The following is a 15497-nucleotide window of genomic DNA, read 5'->3' as shown; positions in this document are numbered from 1 at the left end:
GCCGGGTGACGTACTTCCTGCAGGGGGCGTGTCCTCCCCCGGAAATAGGAGCACTCCCCACCTACGGGCGGCTCGCAGCTGTGTGCGGAGTCTGGGATGAGCGTCTTGGCTGCGGCAGGCGCTGGGCGGCTGTGCGCCGTGCGCGCAGGTAAGCAATTGCGGTGCCCGAGCCCCCGTTGCCGCGAAAACCGCCCGGGGCGCCTTCTCCAGTTGAGGAGGCTCCGGGGCGCTCTGGGCTGCAGCCTGGAGTCCAGCGTCAGACACGAAACGGCTGTGTGGTCGTGGGCCAAGCGTGTGCCTGCTACGCCCTTTGGGCGTGCTGAGGGCCCGAGACCGCTTTCCTGGCTTTGGCCGAGGTGAAGGGTTGATGAAGCCGCTTTGAAATCACTCCGGCTGCTGTGCAGATGCCAGTACTAAGGTTTCTAATAAATGCCGTTTAATGTGTGTTTTCTACAGTCTTTACTTGTCTTTGGAGAGGAAAGTACTTCAGCTCCGGGAATGAGCCGGCAGAAAACAACCCGGTGACCCCTATGCTGCGGCATCTTATGTACAAAATCAAGTCTACTGGTCCCATCACCGTGGCCGAGTACATGAAGGAGGTCTTGACCAACCCAGCCAAGGTATGGGTCGGGGAGCCCGGGGACCAGGCCCGCTCTAGCTGCGCTGCGAGGTGTGAACCAGGAGGATATGCTCAGAGAGGACCCCGAAGGTCCTCAGCCCTGGCAGTTGCCTTCCAAGGGAAGAGCCACGCTCGAAGACCTGGGGACACATAAATGAATCTGTCAGTTGGTTAGGGCTGGGTCAAGTCAGCGGCAGTGGCTTTAAAGAGAGGACAAGTTACGAAGATGTTCAGGGGACGAAGTAACCGATTGGATTTATGAGATGAAGGAATGATGACTTCCCTACCTGGGTTTATGGTAGATACTGGAGTCATTTTTCAGGAAGAAGTGAGTTCAGGAGGAGGTAGAGGTAGGAAAGAGTTCAGTCCGAACTCTTTGAATTTGAAGTGTTTGTGGGACTCAGGTGGAAATGTCCAATAGGCAACAGGAAATACGAATTTAGTGCCTGGAAAGCTGTGTTGGGATGGCATCAGCAGGCACTGGAAGCGTATTCCATTGAGAATGGAAGGTCTGGGCGTTTACGTTCTAGCATTAGGCATTGTCACAGGTTTTTGACCTTCATTTCCTTGTCTGCTCTGCAAAGTCACTTGGTGAAAGCCTGTGGTCCTTTTATTTTAGAATGTTTCACCTTTTGGTTGGGTTGAAATATGAGATCTGTGGAATGCTTGGATTCGTTTGGCCTTTTGCTGTTGGATATAGTAGAGTGACTCAGGGTCCAGAGGTTTCGTAATGGAAGAGATCCTTTAATGCCTGTATGCAGTGTTACAATGTACCAAAAGTTCAGATAAGGAGAAGTTTTAAAACAAACATCTCTGGGTTAGAGTTGAGGTCCACTCATCATTTATCCATTTATTGAGGCGCCATGTGTGCCAGGCACTGTCTCAGGCTCTGGGAATACTGCAGTGGACAATGGAGCATGGCACTTATGTTCTAGTGAGATAATGAACCATAAACAAGGAAACAAATAATTAAACAGGATCATTGTGGATTGTTGTAAGTGCTTCTGAGGGAGGAAAAAACAAACAAACAAACAAAACTGGGTTAATAGGGACTGAAAGCAAATACTGTGGTGGGAATAGGGATTGTAGAAGTTCCTTAGGTAGGTGGTCAGGGAGGGCCAGTATATTTGAGCTGAGGCTTGAAGGATGGGGATGGGCCAGCCTGGCAAAAAGTCTGGGAGAAGTGGGTTCCCAGCAGAGGATCCAGAAACACAAGGTTTTTAAGCTGGGAAATGCTTTGGTACACAGAGAAGAGAAGGGCACCAGTGTGGCTGCAGGGCAGTGACTGGCGGGTGGGAGGGTTTGATGGTGAGGAAAGTAGTATGAGATGAGTTTGGAGAGGAGCCAGTTCATGCAGTGCTTTCATGAAATTTAGATTTTCGTGTTAGTGCAATGGGAAACCTTTAGGAGGTGCATTCATGTACATTGTGTTGGCAGTGACATCAGGTGGAGATAGTAAGTGAGCTGTTGGCCATAAGAGTCTGGAGTTCGTGAGAAAGATTGGGCATGCATATATAAATTTGGTCATCATTAGTATATAGATGACGTTAAAATAAAAAGGAACCAGTGAGAGTATACTTAGAGAAGAGAAGGTTTTTCAGGAGTAAGCCTTGAGGTAACTCAAATGTAAAGTAGAGGTTCTTAACCTAGGGATCCTTGAATAGAAATCAGGGGGTTTGTAGACGTGGATGGGAATAAAAATTACACTTTTATTTTCATTAACCTCAAACTGAAGTTTAGTGTTTCTCTGATTATGAACATAGGCAACAACCAGTACCATCAGCAATATTCTGTGATTTTAGCGTCAGTGGAAATCACTGACATTGTCGTATCACAACAGAGTGATCATGATATTTCAAAATACTATTGTACTTCTCTGTACTTCAAAACTTCATTATTTATTAGAACTTCAGCTCAATTTTGCTTTTTAATACACTTATAAAGGTGTATATATATTACTATATCACAAATTTATTTTTAAAATATTTGATAAGTATTTTTCTTTTTTTATAAATTTATTTATTTAGTTTTGGCTGTGTTGGGTCTTCGTTGCTGCGCGCGGGCTTTCTCTAGTTGCGGCGAGCGGGGGCTACTCTTTGTTGCAGTGTGCGGGCTTCTCATTGCGGTGGCTTCTCTTGTTGCGGAGCACAGGCTCTAGGCACGCAGGCTTCAGTAGTTGTGGCTCGCGGACTTAGTTGCTCTGCGGCATGTGGGATCTTCCCAGACAAGGGCTCAAACCCGTGTCCCCTGTGTTGGCAGGCAGATTCTTAACCACAGCACCACCAGGGAAGCCTGATAAGTATTTTTCAGTTGATTTCATATTTAGTCCTGTGTGTTTTAAGTCCTGTGCATTTAAAAACATTCTATGAAGGGTCTGTAGTGTTCATTAGACTGCCAGAGTGGTTTGTTTCTCACACACACACACATACACAGACACACACACACACCCCACCCCTGAAATACTTCCTTATGAAGGGAAAGAGAAAGGCTAGAGGGGAGATGCTGTATGGAGTGAAAAAAATTTTTTTAAAGATGGAAGTGACTTAATTAAATTTCTAATGCTGAGGGAGAAAAGTTGAAGCTGTAAGAGAAAGCTGTGATAGAAAGATCCTGGCCCATGGGGGCTATGTGAGGAATGGTGATTGAGCCAGAGAACAGGGTTAAGTTTGGAAAAGAGCAGAAGGTGTAGGTGTTTCAGACTTTGAGTCCCAAGGAAAGAATGGGAACAGTGGAGGCTGGATGGGGTCAGGAACCTGAGGAAGTCTATTTAATAACATTCTTTAATTCCTGTGTGGGCCAGAGCCCAGGTCACCTGCTGAGAGTAAGCTGGTAGAAGAAGGGGCTTGAAGGGCATAGGGAAATTTTAAACAATTCTTGAGTGTTTCTTGAAGGCTAGACACTACGCTAAAACTTGGTATATGAAGGTAAATAAGACATAGTCCTGTCCTCCAAATGACTAATCCTTCTGGTGAAAAATTTAGATATATAAAGAAATAAGTTTAGAAAAGGAGGCATGCGGTTTTGCCTGAGGTTGGAGGGCTGGAGGAGGAGGTCAGAGAAGATGGCATTTGAGCAGATTCAGTCTTACTGAGTAGAAGATTGCCAGGGAGAGATGGGAGAGGAGAAAGGAGAACATTTGCGATGGCAAGGATGTATGGCCAGGCAGGGCAAATTAAAAACAAAACAAAACAAAAACAAACAAATCAACTTTTTATTGAGATATAACATTCACATAGAAAAATGCAAAATCACATTTATACAGCTTGATGAATTTTTTTTTTTTTTTTTGCGGTACGCGGGCCTCTCACTGTTGTGGCCTCTCCCGTTGTGGAGCACAGGCTCCGGATGCACAGGCTCAGCGGCCATGGCTCACGGGCCCAGCCGCTCCGCGGCATGTGGGATCTTCCCGGACCGGGGCACGAACCCGTGTCCCCTGCATCGGCAGGTGGACTCTCAACCACTGCGCCACCAGGGAAGCCCCAGCTTGATGAATTTTGACAAAGTGAACACTCCCGTGTCACCAGCACCCAGGTCAAGAAGCAGCCTCAAGAGCAGGCAGGGCTGATTTGAAACACAGTGGGAGAGGTTGGGCGAGGGGCTTGCAGGGCAGCCAGGGTCTTCGTGTGGAGGCAGGAGAGGGAGGGCAGCTGTGCAGTGTGGAGAGGGGCCCTGCTTGGCTTCTGCCTTTGTAGTCAAGGAGTGATTGTTTTTCTACCAGTTCTGCAAAATGACTGTTACTTTGTAAAATTTACATAAAGACGCTGTTTATTTTGCTTATTTAGAAGAGAGAACTTTCTTATGAAATAACTTGTTTATCTCATTGTATACATTATGTGAGATTTTGGAGGGGTGTTTTAAAAAGCTTATTTGAAAATTAATTTGTTTTCTCCATTTTTTCTTTTTACTTAGGGCTATTATGTGAACCGTGACATGCTAGGAGAAAAAGGAGATTTCATTACTTCACCTGAAATAAGTCAGATCTTTGGGGAGGTAATATCCAACCTAAACTCTAGAAGAAACTAATTATCAAACATTTGAGAGTAGATCACGTAGTATTCTACAGTAGTGTTTTACAGCTTTGTTTTCGGTGATTCATCGAGTTTTAATTTTTTAGTGGTTTATATACTGAAGGAATAGAGAGTAATAGAGGTATCAAGGACATTTGAAAGGTTTATACCTTACTGTAGAAAAGGAAATGTAGAGATACAAAGTCCAGAAGGAAAGAAAAAGAAAAGAAATGGAAGAAAAGGTGTTGGAAAAGAGGAGAACCAGATGAAAAAATGAGAATGGAAAGACAAAGAGAGACAACAGGCAAGGTGAAGAAGAAGGTTGAGAGTTCCCTCAAGAAGGAAGAGAGAAAAGATAAAAAATACTGAGGAATTAGTGGAATCAAAATGCACTCTATAGCCTATACCCCTTATTTAGCTGTATTTACAGTAGAAGTCTCCTTAAGAACTTTGAATTCTTTTCAGGAATTCTAGTTCATTTATTTCCATATATAACCTTTGATCACTTTAGAAATAGAAAATAGTACACAAAAGGAAGAAAAATCTAGGCATTAAAAAATATTATGACTTAAAGCCATGTAATTATTGAAATTACATGAATATGAAGAAATGGCAGAATCATATTTCATATGTCTGTTTGCTTTCAAATACTAGTACCTTTCAGTAAGTGATATCCTCTTATCTGTGTCATGGGACCTTTTATAGTAGAGGCTGCCTTTTAACTAGGTGTTTTCTTCTGTTATTAAGCTTCCTAAGTGGTGTGTGTTGTACTGTAGTCCCAGTGAAGTTCCTGTGTGCGTATACATATATTAACATGTTAAATAACGTGTATGGTTGTTAGGAAACATTTTGCCTTCCTGCGTAAAGTCTATTTACATAGAGTTTTATATTGTGGTATACTTTTATGCTTTATAATGCTTGAATGTAGTTCTTTCCTTGTCACAGCTCCTAGGGATATGGTTAATCAGTGAATGGATAGCCACTGGAAAAAATGCAGCTTTCCAACTGGTGGAACTGGGCCCAGGCAGGGGTACCCTCTTGGGAGATATTTTGAGGGTAAGTAATAAAAGAATGTCTTAAAGTCTCACGTACCTGACCCTTGTTACTTTTGACTGAGTTTGAAAACTTTGTTGATTTCCTTGGTTTTCAGTCTTATCTCCTTAATCTCATATTTCTCAGCTAAAATGTAATGTCAAAATAATATAATGAATCATTACTTGTTATGTTTCTAATCTTAAAAAATGGGGGTGAGGGGAGAATGTAAAAGCTAAAAGTATAAAACATTTAGAAGATATTATGGGAGAATATATTCATCTTCTGAGGAAGTTTTTTACATTATATAAAAAGCAGAAGCCATAAAGGAAAAGATTAATAACTTCAAATACATTAAAATTAAGAACTTTTTTGTTCTTTAAAGAAACTAGGAACATTTTGTTCTTCAAAGACACCATAAAGAAAGTGACAAGACAAAACAAAGTGGGAGGAGTTATTTGTAACACATATAACTAACAAAGAACTGGTAGTTAGAATACATAAAGAACTTTTTTCTTTTATAGATTTATTTAATTAATTTATTTATTTTTTATATTTTGGCTGCGTTGGGTCTTCTGTTGCTGTGCATGCTTTCTCTAGTTGCGGCGAGCTGGGGCTACTCTTTGTTGTGGTGCGAGGGCTTCTCATTGCGGTGGCTTCTCTTGTTGCGGAGCACGGGCTCTAGGCTCGCAGGCTCAGTAGTTGTGGCCCATGGGCTTAGTTGCTCTGCGGCATGTGGGATTTTCCTGGACTAGGGCTCGAACCAGGCAGATTCTCAACCACTGCGCCACCAGGGAAGCCCCGAAGATCTCCTTTAAATCCGTAAGAAGGTGACAGATAACTCAGAAAAGTCACGCCAAAGATGTGAACAGGCCTGTCATAAAAGAGGAAATCCATGTGGCTAATGAAAACAAAAAGATGCTCAGACTCATTGGTAGTCAGGGAAATGAAAATTAAAATCACAGTGAGTAACCCCTGTACCCTCAAAATTAGAAAGTCTGACAACACCAAGGTTGTCAGACCTTGGTTGGTGAGGATGGGGAGCAAGGGGAACTCTCATGTACTGCTTGTAAGTATATTTTGGTACAACCCCTATGAATAGCTACGGGGCATATTCTACTAACATCAAAGTTACTTACATTGTATGTTCCAAAATAAATTGTGAGTTTATTTTGTGTGTACCTGACAAATCAGTGTAAAAAAAATGCATATTCAATTTAAAGAAATTTAAATTTCTTGGGCTTCCCAGGTGGCGCAGTGGTCGAGAGTCTGCCTGCCGATGCAGGGGTTGTGGGTTCGTGCCCTGGTCTGGGAAGATCCCACATGCTGCGGAGTGGCTGGGCCCGTGAGCCATGGCCGCTGAGCCTGTGCGTCCGGAGCCTGTGCTGCGGAACGGGAGAGGCCACAGCAGTGAAAGGCCCGCGTACTGCAAAAAAAAAAAAAAAAAAAAAAAGAAGAAATTTAAATTTCTTGATGCTATATGATTTCTGCTTGAAATTAAGAATTGAAGGATTTTTTTTTCAAAGAAAATTTACAAATATCTGACAAATAAGAATCCTTATTATATTGTATGTTTTTGGTGGTGGGGGTAACCCACTGATTTATGTTTCCAGGGCTCTATTTTGTATCTTTTTAAATTGGCAAAGTCATTTGAATATAAAATATTTAATAAGATTCTCAAACAATATTTTGTTTCAAGAATTTTAAAAATTAAGCCCAAAGCTCTTTTTTCTTAAAAAAATTTTTTTTAATTGAAGTATAGTTGATTTACAGTGTTTCAGGTGTACAGCAAAGTGATTATATATATATTTTCAGATTACTTTCCATTATAGGTTATTATAAGATATTGAATATAGTTCCTTGAGCTATACAGTAGGTCCTTGTTGTTTATTTTATATATGGTAGTGTTTATTTGTTAATCCCAAATTCCTAATCCCTGTCCCCCATAATCCATTCTTTATGCTTGTCTTTTGGAAAGAAAATGCTTGGCTTTATCATTCCCCTGCGGAAACATCTTTGGCAGCTACCCTCTTATCAGTACAAGAAGTTCACAATCAGACTTGTTTCTGTGCTCTACCTTGAATTCCGTGCTCCAAACTATATGCACCAAACTATACCCACAGCTCTTAAAATGTCTAAAGGATGCTTCCCTAGATCAAGTCCTGAGAACTCTTAAAAAAACAAAGAATTTAAAGGAATGTAAAGAAAATAGCCAAAGGTGTAGTTACAGACTTTATTTTTGATCATATTTCTGAAGGATTTTTCTCTTGGCGAGAAGTTTTTCTATGTATAGTTTCATCTCAAAACTAAATTTGGAAAAGTCGCCTTGTCCTAATCAGTCTGTACCTGCATATTCATGTCTCAAAAGTAGGAGGCAAATCACCAGTATTAAATTCAAATGAAAAATATATTGATGTACTTTATGCAATTGGCATTGAATTTTTAGCATTAAGATATTGATAAAACATTAGTATAGTCCTTTTTTTCCTCATGTTTACAGTAGCAAAAAAATGTGTGTGGCTAAGAAGAAATTGAAAATGGGAAAGAATCTCAGAGTTAAACTGTCAAGTAATTAGTGCCATTCAAATCTGATTTCTTGTGGATACAGTCTGATCATCTCAGGGGTGAGACTATTTTGTAGGCATAGCAGCTTTTTCGTTTTCTTTTTTTCTTTATTTTTTTTCAAGCTGTTGCCACAGCCTCCTGCTGCCCAAGGTTTGCTGGCCTAATCACTTGAGATACAGCAGTTTGACTTTCGCATCACTTTCTAGGGCCCTACTTGCTGTATCAGTGGCTAGCCAATGATCTTCTTTGGGATACTCCCTTCATAGCAGCTTTCTATTTTTATTTTATTTTTTTTTAATTTTATTTATTTATTTTTGGCTGTGTTGGGTCTTGTTTCTGTGCGAGGGCTTTCTCTAGTTGTGGCAAGTGGGGGCCACTTTTCATCGCGGTGCGTGGGCCTCTCACTATCACGGCCTCTCTTGTCGCGGAGCACAGGCTCCAGACGCGCAGGCTCAGTAGTTGTGGCTCACAGGCCTAGTTGCTCCGCGGCATGTGGGATCTTTTCAGACCAGGGCTCGAACCCGTGTCCCCTGCATTGGCAGGCAGATTCTCAACCACTGCGCCACCAGGGAAGCCCCCATAGCAGCTTTTAAAAATCAAGCCTAGCTCTTTACCCATGAACTTGCTGTGTGGCCCCAGGTGTGATGTGTATAATAATTTTCAGGTCTTATAAGTAATAAATCTGTTTTTTCAAAGTTAAAAAAAAATCAAGGCTATATACATTTTATTTCTTGGGTCTTTTTTTAGACTCCCTAATCTGAATCATTGTTTTTATTGGATGCTAAAGCTTTTATTTTCATTTGTTAGTCCTAATTCTAATTTTTATCAGTAGGAAACCAAACTGTACTGTGTACTATGTACTGTTTGTTTCTTATATGGACTATGTTTAATAACTCCGGTAGGTTATGATGCTCATAGACTGCTGGAGAGTGACTTGTGTGAGGTTCTCTGAAACCAATTATTACTTTTGCTGTGACATGAGCAAATTATTGAGGTAAATGGTTAGAAAACCTAAAATCTGCTCAACAAGATTTTGCCGATTTCTTCTTTTTTTTATATTTAGGTGTTCAGTCAGCTTGCATCTGTGCTGAAAAACTGTGACATTTCAATACATCTGGTAGAAGTGAGCCAAAAATTAAGTGAGATTCAAGCATTAACGGTGACTGAAGAGAAGGTCCTATTAGAGCGAAATGCTGGATCCCCAGTATATATGAAAGGTGTCACTAAGTCTGGAATTCCAATTTCCTGGTACCGAGATCTGCAAGATGTTCCAAAAGGTAATTATTTTACATTGATTAATGAAAGAATTTTGATCACAACCCCTCACAGTAGTGCTGGGTGACCACAACCTTGTAGAGCAATGTAGTAGATTGAGTTAGGGCTGCCAAGTCCCTTACCTATGGAGAACAGCATTGTGTTAGAAAATAATTTCATGTGGTGTTGCAAAAACCAAAGCAAACCAAAACCAAAACATGGATCTCGGTTGTACTTTTTATTTTTTCCCTACCCCTCAGATAGTACTGATGACGAAGTAGCCCAAGGCAGTGGGGCCCGAAGGAAGCAGTGTTAGTAAATGAGTTTACTTTAATTATCTCATCTTTTGATCATCCTTACTTGCCTAGAGGCAAGCAAGGGGTGGTAGGAGAATCCCTTCACTCCTGGAGAATGTTATATTGACGAGCCCCAGCTCAAACCTAAAGTGGTGGTCTGACCTTGGCCAAGGCACCACAGCCATTCCTGGCCTTAAGCGTCTTGGATGATTTTAGGAAATTCAAATCCTCTTCCAGCTAACAAATTTGAGTTCTGATTTCTTTTGGGCCTGGTGATGAATAAAACATTAAACTGATAACTGGGATATTTCAGCTCTCTGACCCTCTATGTGGAAAATGGGAATAGTAATAATTGTTCCTATGTATGTTCTGCACAGTAGGTTTGCCATGAAGAGGTGGGTGATTCTGTGGAAATTATAATTATGGAAGCATCACAAGTTCCATTACGAAGAACTATGCATTTTCTTTTTGTTAATGTTCAAAACAACCAATTGATTGCCTTGAAAATGCTGAAATGTTAATTTTTTTTCTTCTGTTTTTAAATAGAGTACAGCTTTTATCTTGCACATGAATTTTTCGATGTTCTTCCTGTGCATAAGTTTCAGGTATTGATGGGAAAGAAGTCACATTTATAATTGAATAACAAAGGGCCTTATGTTGTAAGAATAAACATTTATGGTGTTTAATTATTGTTGAAGTTAGCTATATCTGGAAGTTTGATGAATATAAATAATTGAAAGGCAAAAGTGAAATATTAAGAATTCTTAATTCTTAGGATATTAAGGATTCTTAATTCTTCTGGGATAAAGAAGTATGAGAATGTAAGATAGTAAATCACTATAGTGCAATGAAGGATTATTTTTTAGCAACTATTTTTAAATTCCAAAAATTAAAAATTTTCTTCATTCTTTCTGTGAGGAGATTTAAGATTTGGTGGTAATGCACATGTACTGGTAACTTGTAGGGTTAAGAGTATATATCATTATGTAGTAATTTGTTGGCAGAAGCTTCTGATTAGTCCTCCTAAGTCTGTTTTCCATTTTTGGGGCACTTTCCATGTAGCTTACTTCCTCCTCCATTTCTTATCTAAACAGCATTAATAGTTTGCATCTATCATTCTACTCATACTGTTAAAAGGAAATGAAGTAATGCCTTTAAATAATTTAAGTGGTAAAGTGCTCTGTAAATGTTAGTTATCTATCTTGTATATGATAAGAGGAGAAAAGTTATTTTGGTAGAGGCAATTTTGAGAACTTGCAAAAATTTGTTTTTATGTGTTATTTTGTGTTTAGAAAACACCACACGGATGGCGAGAAGTACTCATTGATATTGATCCACAGGTTTCTGATAAACTGAGATTTGTTTTGGCGCCTTGTGCCACCCCAGCAGAAGCCTTCATACAAGTAGGAATAATTTTTTTTTCTTAAGTTTATTGCCAACCAAATCTTCAGTCTTACTTTCTGAGTTAGTATTTTAGAGTTCCTTGTAACATGAAAGGTGCTTTTTATTAATAGTGAAAATGCACAGGATTTAGAGTCAGGAGACTGGGTTCAAATCATTTCTTAGCTGTGTGACCTTAATGTAATAAGAAAGTAAGTGCTTACTCAGCAAGTCCCTGACTGTCTCTGTTTACCTCAGTTCTCTATCAAATGGTGACAATATTGTCTACTTGACAGGAAGTTATGTATCTGTGAAAACAATGTAGTACAGTGTAAAGTAACAATAACAATATTTATTGAATATTTTGTATGTATTACTTTTTTTTTAAAATTTATTTTTGGCTGCATTGGGTCTTCGTTGCTGTGCGCCGGCTTTCTCTAGTTGCAGCGAATGGGGGCTCCTCTTTGTTGCGGTGCACAGGCTTCTCATTGCGGTGGCTTCTCTTGTTGCAGAGCACAGGCTCTAGGTGCGCGGGCTTCAGTAGTTGTGGCATGCAAGCTCAGTATTTGTGGCTCGTGGGCTCTAGAGTGCAGGCTCAGTAGTTGTGGCTCGTGGGCTGTAGAGCACAGGCTCAGTAGTTGTGGCACACAGGCTTAGTTGCTCCGCGGCATGTGGGATCTTCCCAGACCCGGGCTCGAACCCGTGTCCCCTGCATTGGCAGGTGGAGTCTTAACCACTGCACCACCAGGGAAGCCCCAGTTACTCTATTTTCTCATTTAATTCTCAAAACTATTATTAGGTAAGTTGTATTATCACTCTCTTTGGGCTACTGTTAGAGCATGCCTTTTTTCTCATGCTTCCACCCAAATTAAAATTTGATTACTCCTTCTTTCTATTGTCCTCAAGGAATAATTGCAAGAGCCTGTGTATCTTCGGTTTGAGTTTAAACGTTCAAAACACCTGTACTTCTCAGGAATGTTCGCGCTTTAGATTGCCTGTTTTATTCCCTTTTTTTCGAGCTCAGAAAAAGATGATTTCTACTTTCTGGACCATAACTAAGAATTTCTACCTTAGAAGTTATCGATTTTAAAAGCAGAAGAGCTTTTAAACGTAAACCTATGGATTACGTTTTCATTGCAAAGCTTAAGTTTAAAATGTCAGCCTAAGTGCTTGTGAGCATTTCTACTTTTTCATAGTCTGGCTAATTTACCTGAGTGAGAAACAAATTCATAAAGCTCCTGAGAGCTAACCCCCCGGGAGTTCATTTTTTTTAGGTCTTCACTTGAATAGTGTACACTTATGAGAAAGGGAGTGATGATTTCCCTCTCATTTGGATGGAGCAAATGGTAATGGAATCTCTTGTCTTGAAGAGCAGTCTAGGATATTAAGAATGTCAGCATGGAACGCTGAGTCGTGTCACTTTATGCCTGAAGCAGCTGACCCCATGGTTTATATAGTCAAACCACAGTAATTTATTTAATAGCACTGGAGGCTTAGTGGTTTATTATTTCATTTAATTCTCACAATAAGCCTAGTATATGAAATAGACTGTGAAAGGTTAAGTAACTTGTCTCTAGTAAGCTGGAGATGAGGTGAGACTCAAGGGCTGAGTCTGCCTGACTGTGTACCTCTTAGACCTGTGCCATTATAGGCAGAGACATCAGAGCAGGTCAGTACTTCACTTGTACTAGGTGTTAGGAGGGAGCAACAGTTAATGTACGTTTGCACAATGAGGAAAAAAATTTTTTCATTATCATAGGAATTAGTGAAATTTCGTATCTGCTAGTCCAGTTGGTAAGAATTACTATTTATTGTCAATACACGTTTTAAGCTAGTATGTACTTCTTGAGGACCCTTAGTTGAACATCTTGGGAAATTAGGGCTTCAGGTACATTGACACTAGTTTATAAGCTGGTATTACTAGATATAGAGCATATCGTTGAGGTACCTTTTCCCGCTTAAGAAGGCAGATATACTTGCTTTAATAGGGTCTGTTTTGTTATATTGGATTTATATCATTTGTTCTGCCAGCACAACTTTTCAGTGTCTCTATGTGTCAGACACTGTTCTAGGCAGACAAAAATTCCTTTTCCATGCTTTCAACCCAGTGGAATATATTTATATGAATTACGATACAGAAGTAAAATCACCATAAATAAAATGATAATGTTCTTAGCCATCTGGAGGGTTGACGGGGCATATGCCTTTCTATAAAAGGCATTAAAATTAAAATATCTTTGTAAACTGAATGGATATCAGAGAACCAAGGAGTTCTGTATAATAGAAAGGATGTCATGTGAAAAGTTGAGTGTAGACAACATATTCATATTGAGAAGGAATTTATTTTTTTATTTAAAAAAAATTTTTTTTTTTTAATTTTTTTGGCTGTGCTACATGCGGGACTTTAGTCCTTGACCAGGGACTGAACATGCGCCCCCTGCAGTGGAAGCGTAGTGTTCCAACCACTGGCCCACCAGGGAAGCCCTGAGAAGGAATTCATTTTTATTGTAACTAAGAAATGCTCATTGTAGAAAAACCGTAAGGAAACAGGTTTTTTGAATGATGTATTTTGATTCAACTGTTCCCTTACTAGTGTGATGAAACAAGGGATCACGTGGAAGTGTGTCCTGATGCTGGTGTTATTATTCAGGAACTTTCTCAACGCATTTCAGAAACTGGAGGTGCTGCCCTGATTGCTGATTATGGTCATGATGGAACTAAGACAGATACCTTCAGAGTATGTATAATTCAGTCACATGATTTATCAGAATTTAACTGGTAGTTTACTTACAGTTGTCATTTGTTAGGTTTGAAGCTCACTGAAGATCTTTATCTTATTTTGGTTTCTACAGTGCTTAGCACTGTTGTATTACATTATTTTATAATTAATCCATGTTGTTATAATTACCCTTAACCCTGTATCTTACTGTCCACCTCTCCTTTGAACAGGGTCTGGATTGTCCGCATTATTCCTTAAGTTGCAGAACCTAGGTTTGCATAGATCCTAGTAAGCACCTGAATAATTCAAATTGAAAGATTTTCTTAAAAGTTCTTAAAAATTTCCCCTCCTTCATTTAAAAAAACATTGTTACTTTTTATAGATTTGATCTAGCTACTGTAATCAAACCTTTTCTGTCATATTTTCAACACGTTTTTTCCTTTCCAGATGTATTGTTTTATCCTTCCTAAACATCCTTTCTTACGCTTTTGGAACAGGGGTCCCCAACCCCTGGGCCTCAGACCATTAGTGGTCCTCGGCCTGTCAGGAACCGGGCCGCACAGCAGGAGGTGAGCAGCAGGCCAGTGAGCGAAGCCTCATCTGCTGCTCCCTGTCGCTCCCATTACCACATGAACCATCCCCAAAATTGTCTTCCACGAAAGCGGTCCCTGGTGCCAAAAAGGTTAGGGACAGCTATCTTGGAATATGATCAATTCTGTTCGATATACTTTAATTAAAGTATACTGAAATACATTTAACTAGATGTTATTAAGTCATTTTCTAGATCAGTGTTTCTCAGTTTCTAACTTTGTTCTTTTAAAGAAAAACCTGGAGAGTTTTTTTTTCTTTAAGCACTGATTCTCTAGGCTTATCTCCAGGATTCTGATTTGCTGGGTCTGGGTAGAGTCCAGTAACATGTTCTCAGGTGATTTTTTTAAAAATAATTTTTATTGGAGTATAGTCACTTTGCTCTCAGGTGATTCTGATGCATATAGTTGATGGATACACTTTGTAAAACACCATCTAGGTTCTGGTAACCTGAATTCATCTGGAGAATTCTCTCTTATACTTCATCACCATGGGCATTAATGAAAATTTTAAACAACTGTCAAAGGCAGCATCTTCAGGCACTATAACATAGCACTTTATAGTGGGTTTTCCACATAGCATCTCATTTGAAGAAAGCGTGCTATTTGGTAAGAGTTTGTAAACCACTGATATTGGCTATATTTTCCTTTTTAACAGTTGTTATGTAAAATGTACTAAAATGGTAGCATTTCTTTAATCTTGATAATGATAACCATAAAGGTACAAAAACTCATCGTTCAAAAAATTATGTTCAAGGGGTTTTGTGGCCACAGGCTTCATGATGTCTTAATTGCCCCGGGAACAGCAGACCTCACAGCTGACGTGGACTTCAGTTACTTGCGCAGAATGTCCCAGGGGAAAGTAGCTTCTCTGGGTCCAATAAAACAGCAGACATTTTTAAGAAATATGGGCATTGATGTCCGGCTGAAGGTAATGATTTATGTTATTTCACTGTTATTAAATATTTTAATTTCATACTATTTCAATAAATATTTTAAGTTCACTTGGCCTTAATGCTCTTGTTGTTAGTCAGATCC

General features: G+C 39.8%; 1 protein-coding gene across 5 annotated transcripts in view; it reads left to right on the top strand.

The window, feature by feature from the left end:
* Positions 1-53: 53 nt before the first annotated feature.
* The window catches only part of NDUFAF7 (NADH:ubiquinone oxidoreductase complex assembly factor 7), a 36100-nt gene continuing 20656 nt past the window's right edge, over positions 54-15497 (top strand). For 3 of the 5 annotated variants that reach the window (XR_009521467.1, XR_009521468.1, XM_060026812.1), the window contains exons 1-9: positions 54-148; positions 457-620; positions 4529-4609; positions 5572-5682; positions 9287-9500; positions 10320-10378; positions 11066-11176; positions 13747-13890; positions 15217-15390. Coding sequence is in view for 3 of the 5 variants with exons in the window: in XM_060026812.1 (XP_059882795.1) it covers positions 97-148; positions 457-620; positions 4529-4609; positions 5572-5682; positions 9287-9500; positions 10320-10378; positions 11066-11176; positions 13747-13890; positions 15217-15390 (1110 nt within the window). In the remaining 2 variants the exon portion in view is untranslated. The other 2 variants (XM_060026813.1, XM_060026814.1) reach the window with 2 other exon arrangements.

Source organism: Delphinus delphis, chromosome 12, assembly GCF_949987515.2.
Source record: "Delphinus delphis chromosome 12, mDelDel1.2, whole genome shotgun sequence".
In the NCBI taxonomy this organism is placed as follows: domain Eukaryota; kingdom Metazoa; phylum Chordata; class Mammalia; order Artiodactyla; family Delphinidae; genus Delphinus; species Delphinus delphis.
Note: the sequence above shows the minus strand (reverse complement) of the source record. Positions and strands in the feature narration are given on the sequence as shown.